At 50.4% G+C, this 14,647-nt stretch overlaps 1 protein-coding gene across 1 annotated transcript; it reads left to right on the top strand.

Moving 5' to 3' along the window:
- Positions 1–2,223: 2,223 nt before the first annotated feature.
- Positions 2,224–9,751, top strand: etnk2 (ethanolamine kinase 2). The gene is made up of 8 exons (XM_066703248.1): positions 2,224–2,906; positions 5,722–5,981; positions 6,178–6,318; positions 7,456–7,598; positions 7,868–7,951; positions 8,312–8,472; positions 8,950–9,023; positions 9,588–9,751. The coding sequence occupies exons 1-8, from the start codon at positions 2,652–2,654 to the stop codon at positions 9,658–9,660; spliced, it is 1,191 nt and encodes a 396-aa protein (XP_066559345.1). The 5' UTR covers positions 2,224–2,651; the 3' UTR covers positions 9,661–9,751.
- The last annotated feature ends 4,896 nt before the right edge of the window (positions 9,752–14,647 follow it).

Genomic DNA, 14,647 nt, shown 5'->3' with positions numbered 1-14,647 from the left:
ATAATCATAATGAAATAAACAATGGTGCCGCCTCTGCCAGCAGCCCTCACATCGCTGCCAGAGGCCTCAGTGTTCATCACGCCGTAATTACACTCAGACACCTACAGAGAACTGTGCATCCGGCCTCGTTGTCGTGTTGTGGTGGCAGGCAGGGCCGTGGCGTGTCCGGGCACAGTCTCCGGCAGATTCACGTTTCAGGAAAGGGAGAGGAGAGAGCACATCCAGGCTTTCAGATCGCCTCCCCCAGTGCTGGTAAGTGCGTTCATTTCTCAATAACCTCCACACACACAAGATATACTTCCCCTCTCCTCCCCAATATGAATGGCTTTTGTGTGTGTGTGTTTGAAGAGCAAGTCTCTTTTGATCTCTCTCCAGGTATTCACTCGTGGAGGAAGCCTGAAATGGAATGTGTTCAATGGGGGGACTTTTCAAAGCTGCACTTTCTCCAGGCAACAGGGTTGAAGGTTCAGATGACAGTGTTAGTGTGGGGAAAATTACGTGTTCTTCTTACTACCTAACTGTCACTCCTCTTTCTTTAGCACTGCTTTACTTGGCCATGTGTGACAATGTCCCATACTGTTCTGTGAGAAACAGCTGTTTGGTGTCCAACCACACTCTTTATTATCCTTAAGACCCACTGTCCTGCTGGACTTTATTCCAGCCAATCTCTCCGTCACTTAATTGATCTCATTATGTCTGATCGGAGCTTTTTAAGTATTTTAAAACGTTGGAGATTTAAATTCTCCAACTTTTTGTAAGTGAAATGATTAAAAAGTCAAATTAAGCACATTATTAATTCACTATTAAGGATTTAATTAAGTAATTGAGAGCTCAGATGGAACAAAGACCTCTGGGACATTGAGGCCCCAGGAAAGTTGACAACCACTGCTTAAGACCTCACTCTTGGCTTTTACACAACAGTCTGTGTTTTTACATACAGCCCTGCTGTAATAACAATAAGTGTCCTACAAAACATTTTATTGTAGGTAGACAAAAAAATAAAGTGAGTAGTTCAAAGTGAGCTGTACTGACACCTCATGGTGACTAGGTGTAATAAAAAGTAATTGTAAGTGTCAGAAGAGGACAGTTAAATGCTATTTTCTATGTAGAATGATTGGTTTCGACACTAAAACAGTAGAGGTCTTTTTACCTGGCATAATTGTCTTACACACAGTTATTTAGAAATCTGTCTTTTCTGGGCATCAGTGGGCTATGGAAATGATTTACGTTGATAGAACTGCCAAATCGAAGGAAGTTGTATTAGACAGTGAAAGTGGTTTTATGTCATAAATATAAGTATAAATGTCCTTCATAACCCAAACAAATAATTGGATAAAAGTGGAAACAATATACATGCAGGTAACAGAAATGTCCACTATAATTACACTATGGGTGGAATAGAACTAGATGAAGTAATGCATGAGAAAGACCTAGGAGTCTACGTGGACTCCTCACTTTCTCCATCCAAACAGTGTGGGGAAGAAATAAAAAAGGCAAACGCAGTGTTAGGGTATATTGTCAAAAGTGTAGAATTGAGAACAAGGGCAGTGATGTTCAGACTGTACAATGCACTAGTTAGAGCTCATCTGGATACTGTGGACAGTTCTGGGCTCCACACTTCAAGAAAGATATCGCTGCTCTAGAGGCGGTTCAGAGGAGAGCAACCAGACTTATTCCAGGTCTGAAGGGAATGTCCTACTGAGAGACTGAGGACCTGAACCTTTTCACCTGGAACAGAGGAGACTACGTGGGGACTTGATCCAAGTCTTCAAAATCATGAAGGGCATCGACCACATCAAACCAGAGGAGCTTTTCCAGATCAGCAGGGACACACGCACCCGGGACACAAATGGAAACTGGGCTTCAAGGCACTCAAGACAGAAAACAGGAGACACTTCTTCACACAGAGAGGTGTCACAATCTGAACAAACTCCCCAGCGATGTGGCTGAAGAGAATTTGGGAACATTCAAAAACAGACTGGATAGGATCCTTGATCACTTAGTTATTAATGGACACCAGGGGCATTGCTAAACCCTGTATTTTCATTCAGGCTCAGCCCCCCTAAAAATAATAAGATTATGAAGTAACGGAAAACTAGAAACGCCCCTGATGGACACCAAACCAGCAGGAAGGGGTGAACGGCCTCCTCTCGTTTGTGAACTTTCTTGTTCTTGTGTTGTAATATAACTCGGCCTCCCGCCACTAGGGGCGCTGCGAGTCCTGAGCCGCGGCTGTGGCGTCGCTCTCTCTCCAGCCCCCTCGGTATCCACCTCCCCACGCCGGGTTGGCTGTAGCGGAGGCCGGGTTTTGAATATTAGCAGTGGGCGTTTACCCCCGTGTCTCGCCGGCCCCCCTATCGCAAGCGTCTCTCCTCGGCAGCGGCTCACAGGCTTGACAGCTCGCCGCGGCCAGAGGCTCCAGTATCGGATGATTCTCGGCGAGGGCGGTGCCAAGACGCGACAGAGAGCCGGCAGTGCGAGCGGCGACAGGCAGCCGTGGTGATCTGGGCCGCCGTGTTACAGGAGCGTCGTCCCGGGCTCAGCTGACACTGGCATCCGCTGGGTAGCGTCTCCACACCGGCGAGCGGAAGAAGAAAAGACAGCGACCAGGGGGAAGACGACGTCTCCGCCGGCCTGCGCTGCTGTGTTGCATGTTGTTGTGGCTCCGCCTGCACCAGCCCTGCGCTTCGACTGCCGGAGGAGATCGAGCGACCCGACCGGTCAACCTCCAGATCCCGCAGATCCCGCAGATCCCGGACATGGAGACGGAGATCCATGTGCCCGTGGGCTCGCCGCTCATCAGGAAGCTGCCCGTCTGCGTGGACGAACATGACGTCATCGGCGGGGCGCTGCGGCTCATCCAGGAGGTGCGCCCGGCGTGGGACCTGCAGCGGGTCCGGACCAAGGTGGGACCGGGCACCGTGTCAGCTCGCAGCAGCCGCCTGGACCCTCCCCTGTCTATGTATTCATACCTGCTCGTTTCAGTATCAAGTGAGCTGTGGGACGATTCCCCTCCCACTCGTCACAAGCGTCGTGCTGCGCTAGTCATGTATGCCAATAAAATATTGTCTCTTTACCGACATCCTGGGCAGGATGAACTTGGCAGCGATGGCGTATTTTTCTCACGGCGGGTTAATGGGCCTGGCACTGATTCACACACACTGGCTGTCTGTTTGTCGTGGAGGACGGACGGGTGTCGCGTCAGGTTCGGTTCTGGTTCTGTTGTCCAGCCGTGGGTTCGTGCGTGCGAGTGTGTGGATCAGTGCTGTTGTAGAGGCATAGCTGTGTAGTTGTGTGTCTGCCAACTGGGGCTGACAGCAGCCTATAAATGCATCTTTTCCACCCGTGTGCAGTCCAGTCTGTCCTCGGAGACAAACACAGCCCAGCTGTCGCGCTGCACTTTGCTGCTTTTATGACGGGGCTGATTGCGGCTGTATTTGCTGTGCACCCGGGCCTGCCGTTTCCATGCCTCGCCGCAGAGCCGGGCTGTGTCCGTGGATCCCGGGGGTGTGAGGTCAGGGCTGGGCTGAAACCCTGCTGACCAACCCCGTGAGCCATCGCGGCCGTGGACACGTCACGCTGCGCTGTGAACTTTATCCACGTCCATGAACGAACAGCTGAGCTCCAATTAAAGCCCATAAAAGCTGCTGGATTGTGAAACCGGATTGACACTGCTGGGCTTGTGCTGCAAGAGAGGGGGCTTTCAGTTGTTACCCTGGTACCGCAGGAGGAGCCGAGAGCCGAGCAAGAGCGCACACTAATTAAGCAGAAACACTTAACGATCTACAGGCTCTTTTTAATTAAGTAAATACCATTCTTAGGTTTTTGAAATGTTTGCCAAACTTCTGCTGTCCCTCTGCCCCTCACTTCCACCTGCTTCCACCGCCGCTGTGCATGATAACCAGCCTGGGCTGTGTTTGTTTATTTTATCTATTTTTATTTTTATTGAACCAATTATTTATAGGTGTCAGAACTCCCAGAGCCAGGGCATCAGCTGACGTGGATGATCGTCAGAGAGGGTTTTATAGGGAACTCGGAGGGGTAGTCGGCAACCTGGAAAAACTTCTTACCTTTCTCTAATTGAGCAGATAATTGCTCTAATTGATTAATTTGAGAGTCTTATGTCCCTCCTTCAGGCCAGCTGAGGTGAAGGTGGTGGAGGAGAGGAAGGGGGATTGTTTTTGTATCAATGAATCTGTCCCTGCTCTCTGTCTCTGTCCCAGTCGTCAAGGTCCTGTCTCCTCAGTGTTGTCATCACACTGGGTGTGCTGCTGCTGCTGAAGGGCACGTGGGTCCCTTCTCTCGTCTGCAGGGTCGGATTACAGCGAAGGCGGATTGTGTGAGCCTTGTTTATAGAGCGTCAGGTTGTCCTGTGATCACATGTCCAGGAAGAAGCATCTCTTCACTTCACGATCTGTGTCATGCCATCACTCCGGTGTCACTTATTCAATCGATACATGCATATACAAATAAAAATGCAAATGCACGGTGCCTCTGCCCTGCGCGCCACACGAACCAGGGGAGAATCGCTGACTTCCACCTCCAGTGCTCGCGCCCCGGCTATTTCAGAGACTCTCCTCCTCCGTCAGGGATGCAGTCCAAGTCGGAGGGACTTGATGGTGGTTTGTGCTCTCAGTCGGGAGATATATATGTGTGTATATATAATTTGCTAGAACATACACTCGTGCTTCGTCTTAAGCAAACCTAGGCCTTCATGATTCTATTTGAGGTTTTGTGGACGTAAGATCAACCGGAAAAGCACGTCCGATCTAATCTTATTAGTTGAATTGAAGTCTCGCATCAGGAGTTTCACCATGCTGCAGGATCGTGGCCGAGCTCAGCCTACAGAACAAGGGCACGCTGACCACACCCAGGCCAGGACACAGAAGCCATTGTGGCCCGACTGTGCAGCACAATACAGAGACATTGTGCGGCGGGGGTGGTTCCAGGGCGCTTGGGTGACATCCTAGTTACAGACAAAACACTGATACCGATATAGTGCTGTCTGAGGGATAGGCCGACACGCGCACGCTGTACGGCAGCCCTGAGCCGAGAGTGTACCGGCGCCGTCGGCCCATCTAGGCTGCTGGGTTTGGCCAGTGTATGTGGTGCGGTGGTCTGTGTGCTGCAGCCGCATAGAAAATGTCAAGAATGCGAGAGTAGGAGTGGGTCACTGTGTGTGTGTGTGAGAGGTTGTGCGTGGCAAAAAGAAACAAAGAAAATCGATAGAATCAGAGCAGAGGAGCTGTGCACCGCTCTGCACAAGAATTTGTCTCCAGTAATTATGACGAGCTATTTTGGTTAAATCGTGTCGGCACAGAAGTGATGGTTAGTGTCAACAGGCATAGGAATCCATGAGAGGACGTGTTGAGATGACCAATGATGAATGAAAGATGAAGAGATGAATGAAGTCGAGAGAGAGCTGTGGCTTTAAGGAGTTCCATCTGTTTCCCGGCAACTGCTTATTTACCAGCATCTGTTTATTTTACAGGAGCAGCTCTCGGAGGTTTTCGGTGGCCAGACAGTGTTGATAAACCAGCTCGGCTGCAGTGTACCCAAGGGATTGTGTTATTGTGACATTTCAAAGCCATGCTTTCGTAATACTTTAGTACATTTAGTCCTGGGGGGGATTCATTGAGAGGCCGCCCGCGGATCCCAGCAGCGCTCGGCTCTCTCGCACCGAGAACCTGATCATCCTCTGTCTCTCTCTCCCTCTCTCAGCTCTTCACAGAGGGCATCACGAACAAGCTGGTGGGCTGCTCGGTGGACAAGTGCCCGGGCGATGTGGTACTGGTGCGCGTCTACGGCAACAAGACGGAGCTGCTGGTGGACCGGGACAACGAGCTGCGCAGCTTCCAGGTGCTGCACGCCAACGGCTGCGCGCCCCACCTCTACTGCACCTTCCAGAACGGCCTGTGCTACGAGTTCATGCAGGGCGACGCGCTGGGGCCGCAGGATGTCCGGGACCCCGTGCTGTTCAGGTAACGGACGGTCGGGGGAAAACAACACAAAAGTGTGTAACGCCCCCTGCGCCGTGGCCTTGTGCCACTGGAGTGTGTCTTCAGCCGTCTCTGGACGATGTGTCGGTCGGTCTGTTGAGTGCCATCGCAGGTCACATTCGCGTGTGCAAACGTGTGAATCTCTCTCTCTCTCTCCCTCTCCCTCTCCCTCCCGCAGACTGATCGCCAGGGAGATGGCTCGCATCCACGCCATTCACGCGCACAACGGCTGCATCCCCAAGCCCAACCTGTGGATAAAGATGCGCAGATACTTCTCCCTCGTGGCCACCGAGTTCACCGAGCAGGCCTCCAACCTCAGGTAAGGCCCTGGTTTGGAGGGGAGCGTGCAATGGAACCGCAGGGTCGGTTGAGCCAAAGACGCTCCTCTGGGGGGACGTCGTGCAGGCGCTGGTAGGGGACGATGACCACAGAAAACGGCAAGATACTGAAACGAATCGGATATCAGTTCTACAGCAAGTGTGTGTTTGTTTGTGTGCGAGAGAGAGATTATGTGTTCTTTTGTATTGGATACCAAAGCCAGAGATTACGGTCACTGGAGATGGCTGTGGGAAGGCCCTGTACTTTTCCACTCCGGCCCTCTTGTATAAACACAGAAAAGAAGCGCTGGCAGAGGGATTGTCGATGGGGAGGGAGAGAGAGGGGGAGGGAGAGTGAGAGAGACGTCAAAATCCGTGTTGTTTTGTCTTAGTGCGCTGAGAGCTGGCAGTACCTCTGTGGGCACCATAGATGGGGACGGGGAGAGAGAGCGTCCGTGCTGCCCGACTGCCTGGGAGCAAGAGCTCAGCGGGGGGGCTGGGTGTCTGGGGATCAGCTCTCTAAGCCCATTAGGAAGGGAGCGTATCGGGCGGCCATCGTGATTGGCTTAGCTGCGCCACGTCAGCCGTGTGGGTGAGATCGCCTGGGCGCCGCCCCAGACACTCGGTAATACCTGGCAGCGTCTGAATGGATGGAGCTCCTGGCCTGACCAGCCCTGCGAGATCCTACAGGCGGGCAGGCTGGGCAGGGGGGTGACGTGCACACACACACACACACAGACACACACACACACAGACACGCACAAACACACAAGCTTGTCCGTATGTATATGGACGTGTGTTTAGTTTTTGTTTCAACTCACATTCTCTCCCTATCTCTCTCTCACAGACACTCACTCACTCACTCACTCTCTCTCTCACATTCATTCTGTCTCACACACAGACACTCACACCTATACACAGTGAGACATCCTCAAATAACCAAAGACACTACAGAGGAAGTGAAACTCTCATTGCTGTGCCGAGGGCATCGTTTACCGAGGGCGACAGTGACTGTGAGGGCGTGTGTGTATGATCTAGATATAGATAATACAGATGGAGAGAGAGAGAGAGAGAGAGAGAGAGAGAGAGAGAGAGAGAGAGAAATTATGTTTTTTCTTCTTGTTTTGTGTTTTTCAAAGAATCCAACAGGAAGTGCCAAGCCAGGAAGTGCTCGAACAGGAAATGTCCTGGATGAAAGACCATCTGTCGCAGCTGGGCTCTCCCATAGTGCTTTGCCACAACGACATCCTGTGTAAAAACATCATCCACAATGTGAAAGAAGGTAAACTCTCTCTTACGGCCTTCCCCCTTGGCTTCCCGCGGAAACAAACAATTAAAAAGATACACTCTCTGATTTCTCTGTAAGGACAGATTCCGGCCTTTTTAGCCTGCCTTCTACGATTTCTAAAACATAACCGGGGTATTATTTTCACCGAACCTGAGCAAAGATCTTTCTCGGTCTGTCCCCGGCTGGGCAGTGTAGTGGATCCGCATGTAGTTTGTTTCCTGATGGCAGTCGGTCAGTCACTCCTGCTCTCTCTGCTCTCCCAGGCCACGTCCGGTTCATCGACTACGAGTACGCCGGCTATAATTACCAGGCGTTCGACATTGGGAACCACTTCAATGAGTTCGCAGGTGAGTGCAGCCGCGGTTGCTGGCAAGGGTTTGATACAGGAGCAGCAGGTGCTCGAGGGGACGGCCCCGGGGGGCAGGGTGCCAGGGAGGCCGGGGGTTTGGGAGCAGAGCTGCAGCCTGCTGGCCCGGGGCTGAGGTGCAGATACTAGGCTGTAGGCCCTGTTCCACATCTGAAGTAGAGGAGATGATCGTGTGAAGAGCAGCCGAGCGAATAATGACTGGAGGCTGTTCAGCGGCGTGAGGCCTTAATTAGAGGCAAGAGCCAAAACTCAATCTTGTTGTCGTTTCCTCCCTCTCCCTCCTTCTCTCCTGTGCATTTTTGTTTCATGTTGTGTCGCATGTGCCTGGCTTGCGTGTCAGGGGTGAGCGAGGTGGACTACTCCCTGTACCCCAGCCGGGAGCTGCAGCTGCGCTGGCTGCACACCTACCTGCAGGCCTACAAGCTCTTCACCAAGAAGGGCGAGGCGGTGAGCGGCCGCGAGATTGAGACGCTCTACGTGCAGGTTAACAAGTTCGCTCTGGTGAGTGCGTGTGTGCAGTGTGTGAGAGGGGGTGGTGGTGGGAGTGTGTGTGTGTAGAGTGTGCAAAAGGGGTCAGTGTCAGTTCAACAGTAAAACCGATTTACACATTAGCCAAAGTCCCGGCCCAGATGGGGGAATCGTTCATCTCCTGGTTGAAATAAAGCACATGAGGGAAAATAATCTGATGTCTGAGGAACACAAAAGGTCATCCGTCTCTTGAGGAAGGTCACTGCCAATTTCACAATAAACATGGCTCTGGAAATCCTAGCTTTTTGAGGAGGGGGGGGGGTCCTGGAACGTGTGTGTTTTTGAACCTGCAGCTGAAATGCTCCCAGGAGTGCGGTCATGTAATACGGCGAGGGGGGAGCGGTTGAGAGGTCCGAGAGTGTTAGAGCGCGAGCGTCGGGGTGAGGGTGTCATCCTGTGTTGCGTTGACGTCCGCGCTGATGTGTGTTTTGTCTTGTTGGTCATTGGCAGGCGTCGCACTTCTTCTGGGGCTTCTGGGCTCTCATTCAAGCCAAGTACTCCACCATCGACTTCGACTTCCTGGGGTAAGAGGACCCGGCCGGGTTTGTCGCGGCTGACTGCCAGGTCGCAGGGCGCCGCTCGCGCTGTGCAGAGACGCCCCCAACGCGCAGGCACTGGTGTCTGTCTGGTTTTCCTTTTCGATTCTTCTCCTTTGATCTGCGGTCATATGACTTGCTATTGTGGTTTAACAAATGTATGAAAAATGCTGCGTTGCCTGGAAGTCAGTTTCTGTAGGTCTGTATACAAACCCCTGAGAAGCGGAATTTGAATAAACACAGCCTGACCAGCTGGGTTTGCTTTTATAAGCCACTGGCTTTTACATCTTATTTGTATGTGTTTCTGTGTTTGCAAGATGAGAATACCGCACGTCTTTCATTCGTGTGATGAAACGCACAAACACTTCGCTAAGCCCATCTCCCATCGCTCTGCTGTCAGGCGTGGAGTGGAAGAACTGCGATGTGAAAGACGGTGCATAACTCTGAGAAAGTGATCGGCTTCCAGGCTTGTGTATAAAACGCTAGTAGTGTGATGTATAGGGCTCGATCGTATTGTTAAGTTTAGTTAATGGTGTGCTATCTCTCTCTCAGCTATGCAGTGCTGCGGTTCACCCAGTACTTCCGGATGAAGCCCGAGGTTCTGGCACTGGAGGTTCCCCAATGACGGCGGCGCGGGGGCTTCTCTCAGTCCTTTCTCTGACGCGGACACCGGGAGGCAGAAGGGCTACACAGTGGGGCGGGGTGGTGCGGGGCAGGGTGGGGGGGTGGGGGGTGTGTGGTTTGTGTAGATGAGGGGAGGGGTGAGAGACGCATCTACCTAACCCCCCCCCCCCACCCGCCCAAAGCTTTGCGATACCAGCTGACAAGGCCACCAAGCGATTTCACTACTCTCCACGGTCCGTGTGGGATCGTCATTATAGATGTGTGTGTGTGTGTGTTTTGTTGTGTTTTGTGTGTTTGCCGATACAGAAGGGGGTCGATACAGAGCCTTGCCACATTGAAACTGACGCAGTGGGAACCAGACTGACAGGACGCCAAGCCCACAGCTGACCACGTGGGCCCAGCTGATCAATACAGGCTGTGGGACGACCACAGACAAAACCACTATTTGTATTTAATCTGTCGGGGGGTCAATGCAATCTGGTAGGACTCTGTACTAATTTATTTATTATTACGGTTATTTTTTTGGTTGCTTGTTTATGTTTTTAATGTTCGTCCAACGAGGGGCACTTGAAAAAAGCGTTCTGGGACCCGACCGACGCCGCGCTGACTGCGAATGCCCCGAGGTGCGTCTTTACTGCGTCCCGTGGTAGGCAGGTCGGTCGGAGAGGTACGTCTCGTCCGCCTGTCTGCCTGCTCGGCCTTTTGGACTTGTGGGGGAAGGGGGAGACGCTGGCGGCTGCTTAGTATAAACATGGCGTGCGGTTCCTTCCTCGCCCGGGCTTTTGACGCTGCCCTCTGTCCCGAGCGGCCGCTGAAGATCGGGGTTTTCGCTGTCAGCATAGACTTTGGGATGAAAGGAGTTCTTTGAATCTATAAACAACCCTGCATTTGTGGCAGCAGTCGTAGTTGTTCCGGTGAAAGGAGAATGTCTAGGGTCGTTGAACCCAACCTCGAGACAGGGCCCTGAGCGGCCGTGGTGACTGTAGTGGTCGGTGCCACAAACCCGCCCCGTCCTCGCCAGCTCTTTGCCGGTGAACCAGCAGGTGTGCTCGGAGGATCGGCTCGTGTCGCTGTACTTTTGACCCTGCGTGTTGCGAAATAAATCCGTCACCGGTCACAGAGCAGAAAATCCCGGTTTGCTCCAGATGTCTGAGCCCGGCCGACTCCAGAGGCTCGCTGGGAGGGGAGAGGTTTTGGCGGCGTGTTAATGGAGAGTGTCCAAGTGTGACGCACTCAATTCCTGCTGGCCCCCGTTCCCTCGCTCTCCCAGCAGAGTCGTGGGTAATGATTAAGAATGAAGGAGAGATTAAAAAAAAATATTACTCAAGTACAAGGTCACTAAATGTTTTTGGTGTTGATGTCTGTGAACATTAAAATCCCCCCACAACCACTTCCATAAAGCAGATCGTTTCGGGGCGATCGGCTCAGCGTCACTTTGATTCTGATAACTGTGAAGCATTTTGTGTCGTAAGTGTTTGTCTTTGGCGGGCAGGACCAGATAGTAGAGCCCCGGAGAGATCGACTGCTAGGACTCGCGTGATTACAGCAGAGTGAGAGGGGACATTGAGGGAGGGCATTACCGGTGTGATCCCTGTCCTGATCTCACAGTGCCACGTCACCCGAGATGCCCCTTGGTCGGGTTTCCACTTCTCGATCCCAGGCAAGCGTAGCTGGACAAATCTGGTGACCAAAGGTGTGTGCAGGCGTTCTGTGCGGCGGCCCAGGCCTCGGGGGGGTGGGAGGGCAGCTCTTGGGTCAGTAATTATTGGTAATTGATAGAACTGATCAGCGATCGTGCAGTTGTAAGCACTGGACCACAATTCCATAAGTGGTGACCTTCCCCGGGCTCATTTTCCTGACAGAAGCAAAATGACGAGTGTAATCGCGCTGGGTGTGGCTCATGAGGCCGGCTGTGTCTCTCACTGACTCTATCCTTGAGCCTGGTTCTGTGTGGAGGCCCTGTGTGGAAGGATGAATTTTCCTCCCTCTCGCTGTGGTGCCGAGCGATTGTGAGGGTCGTTGGAGAGAAGTTCTCTATCCAGGCATTTTAAGGCACTGCCGTTTTTCTGGGGCTCATTCACTGTGAGGCAGTTTTGGTCCCTTAAGAATATGGGAAGCTATTGACTGTGAATCGCCTTTAAATAATCGTACCTGATTAAATGATTAAGTTAATGAAGTAATTGACTCCACGTGGAACAAAAGTCGGATAAAAACACTAACTGGTGGCAGTCCAGGAATTGTGTTTGAGAGCCCCGATTTAGGCCAAGCTGGGGAATGACGTTTAATTGATTTGAAAATGCCATGGAGTGGGCTGTACAGTTGGGGAAATGTTGCACATTTAAAGAAAAAAAAAAAAAAGTGGTCTTTTAGGCAAATGGGAATCTCTTCTGCTGAGTTTGTTTGCTGAGGAAGAAGACTGTGTAACGCATGCGTGTGTTTGAGCATTTCAGATCATCTGCGGATGTACATATTTCTCATGGTTCTGCGGACTACAGTGTAGTGTGGCGGAGGAGGGGCATTACTCAGAGGGTCCATTAAATGTACTGTATTTGAGTGACACTCGTGAGGAGGAGGTGTGGATCTGTGTGACGCACCGACCCTCAGTCGGAGTTTGTACTGTAGGTGTAATTTTCCTAGCAGCGTAAACGGCTCATTCAGCAGTCCTCTTTAAAGCAGTGAAGTAGTTCATCTAGTGTTGTTGTTGGTGTTATTATTATTGTTATTATTATCATTATATTGTTGTTCTGTTTGCTCTGATGTCATGTTTTTTCTCATCTGTCCTGAAGGGGTCCTGTGAGCAATACGAGTAACTGGAACACTTCTAGAGGAGTGGATTGGGGGCTGATGTGAGTGCTGTTTAAAGAGTGTGTGTGTCTGTGGTGTTCGTATGAAGTGAAGATAAATGCTGCACTAATAATACTACAGTTGTGCTTTAACTGTTGTATGTAAGCGCTGTGAACTGAACGCTTTGAAGCTTCATAAGCCTCTGCTGTAACAGGGGCCAGGGTAGAGTGTGTGCGTGTGCATGTGTGCGTGTGTGTGTCACTGTTAACAAGTCAATGAATAGCACAAACGTACAGGCAGGCATTATCTTTGGCAAAACGCAATTCCTGACATGTCCCACAATGCACTGTTTGCCCGGGAGCAAAACAATCCGGATTCCTGGCCTGTAGCGCAGGGGGCACTGGAAACGCAAGCTGTACAAATTGTATTATAGCGCTGTTTCAGATTTGCAGAATGAAACCCTTGTAATGTAATATTAACCTTTTTAAAAAAAAAAAACTTTTTTCTTTATAATTTTTTAATATGGAATACCAAATAGCAAGCTCGAGGCTGGAGCCGAGTTGTTCTGAAATGGTTTAGCTCTGCGAATGTACTGAACCGATTGATCTTAATTAAAACTTGTACAGATACCTTGTGATCTTTTCCTGTTTTTCTGTCCTTTTTCCAATCTATATGTTTCAAGAGATTATATGCTTTTGACAACTGTTAATTGCTTTAATTGTGTGCGAGAGGGGGTTGTTGCCGAGGGGGTGTCCGTGTCGGGGGGAGTGCCGTGTGCGGACTGAGGTGTGTGGAGGGGGGGTGAGGGTGCGGCTGTGTACATATTGTATTAATAGTGTGAAAAAGCAAAAGCAGTCCATCTGTACAGTGAAGACAATTTTACAGCTCTGTACGTGTTCATTGGGAGAATTTACATTTGTTAGGACATCTTTGCATTAAAAATGTGAAATTAAAATGTCTTGCTGTGGGTACTTTGTCTGCAGGGTGGATGTAACATACATACCGATACTGAACAAAAATATGAGCGGAAATGAAAGAAACCTTCCAAACACCAGTTATTTCTCAAATAATGTGTTTACATGCATGTTCGTGAGCATTTCTCCTTTGACAAGATAATCCACCTGACAGATGTAGCACATCCAGAAGCTCATTAAACGGCATGATCGTTACACTGCACCTTGTGCTGGGACAATAAAAGGCCTCTAAAAAGTGCAGTGTTGTCACAACACAACACAAAACACACAGGTCTTCAGTTTTGAGGGAATGTGGGATTGGCTGCTGACTGCAGAAATGTCCACCAGAGCTGCTCACACAGATTTGAATGTTCATTTCTCTATCATAAGCCACGTCATTTAAGGGAATTTGGCAGGAAGTCCAACCGGCCTCCCAACCACAGCCACATGTCCCACGCCAGCCCAGGACTCCACATCCAGCTCCTTCACCTGCGGGATCGGCTGAGACCAGGATAGCTGATGAGACTGGGTTTGCATAACCGGAGAAATTCTGCACAAGATTAATGGGTTCATTCATTTCAATTGACCGATTTCCTTATATAACTTGTTACTCTGAAAAATCTTTGAAATTGTTGCATATTGCATTGATATCTTTGTTCGTGTCCATGGAGTTGGATGTGAAGGCTTTTGGGATGTGTCCAAAGTATTTTTGTGGAGGGTCAGAAAAAGTGAAAATTTTGAAAGTGAGGTAAAAAATGAGTTAGTTATTTTCAGCTTAGTGGTGAAATATAGCCCTCATACTTTGTAATCCTTAAGGAGTGGACTTTGGATGGGCTTTGTGCCGGTCTGTGCATCAGCTGAGATCTCCCTAATCTCTCAGTATTAGTGGTGTGTGTGTGTCTCTCTAGTTTGTCCAGTTACACAGTGTCTGTCTGTCTCTGTCTCTCTCTCCCCTGTTTCTTTGTATGTCCTTCTGTGCTATCTTTGTGTATAATATCTCTATCTCTGTCTCTGTCACATGCAGTAACCAGAGTTTAACAGTGGGTGGTGCTGTTGATGTAGGTTTGCAGTGGCTCACAGTACAGGGGGTTGAGGGTGGTGGTGGAGCTGCAGCCTGTGGTGTGTGTGTCAATGGAGCATGTTGGATTGATCCTGTGTGTGTGTGTGTGTATATATATCTATATATCATCATCTCCAGGTGCTTTTCCAGTTTTCATTTTCTTTATGGCACAGCCTACTTCTTCTGGAATC

This window comes from Amia ocellicauda, chromosome 5, assembly GCF_036373705.1.
Source record: "Amia ocellicauda isolate fAmiCal2 chromosome 5, fAmiCal2.hap1, whole genome shotgun sequence".
Taxonomy (NCBI): domain Eukaryota; kingdom Metazoa; phylum Chordata; class Actinopteri; order Amiiformes; family Amiidae; genus Amia; species Amia ocellicauda.
The sequence above is the reverse complement of the archived record's forward strand: the minus strand, read 5'-3'. Positions and strand labels throughout refer to the sequence as shown.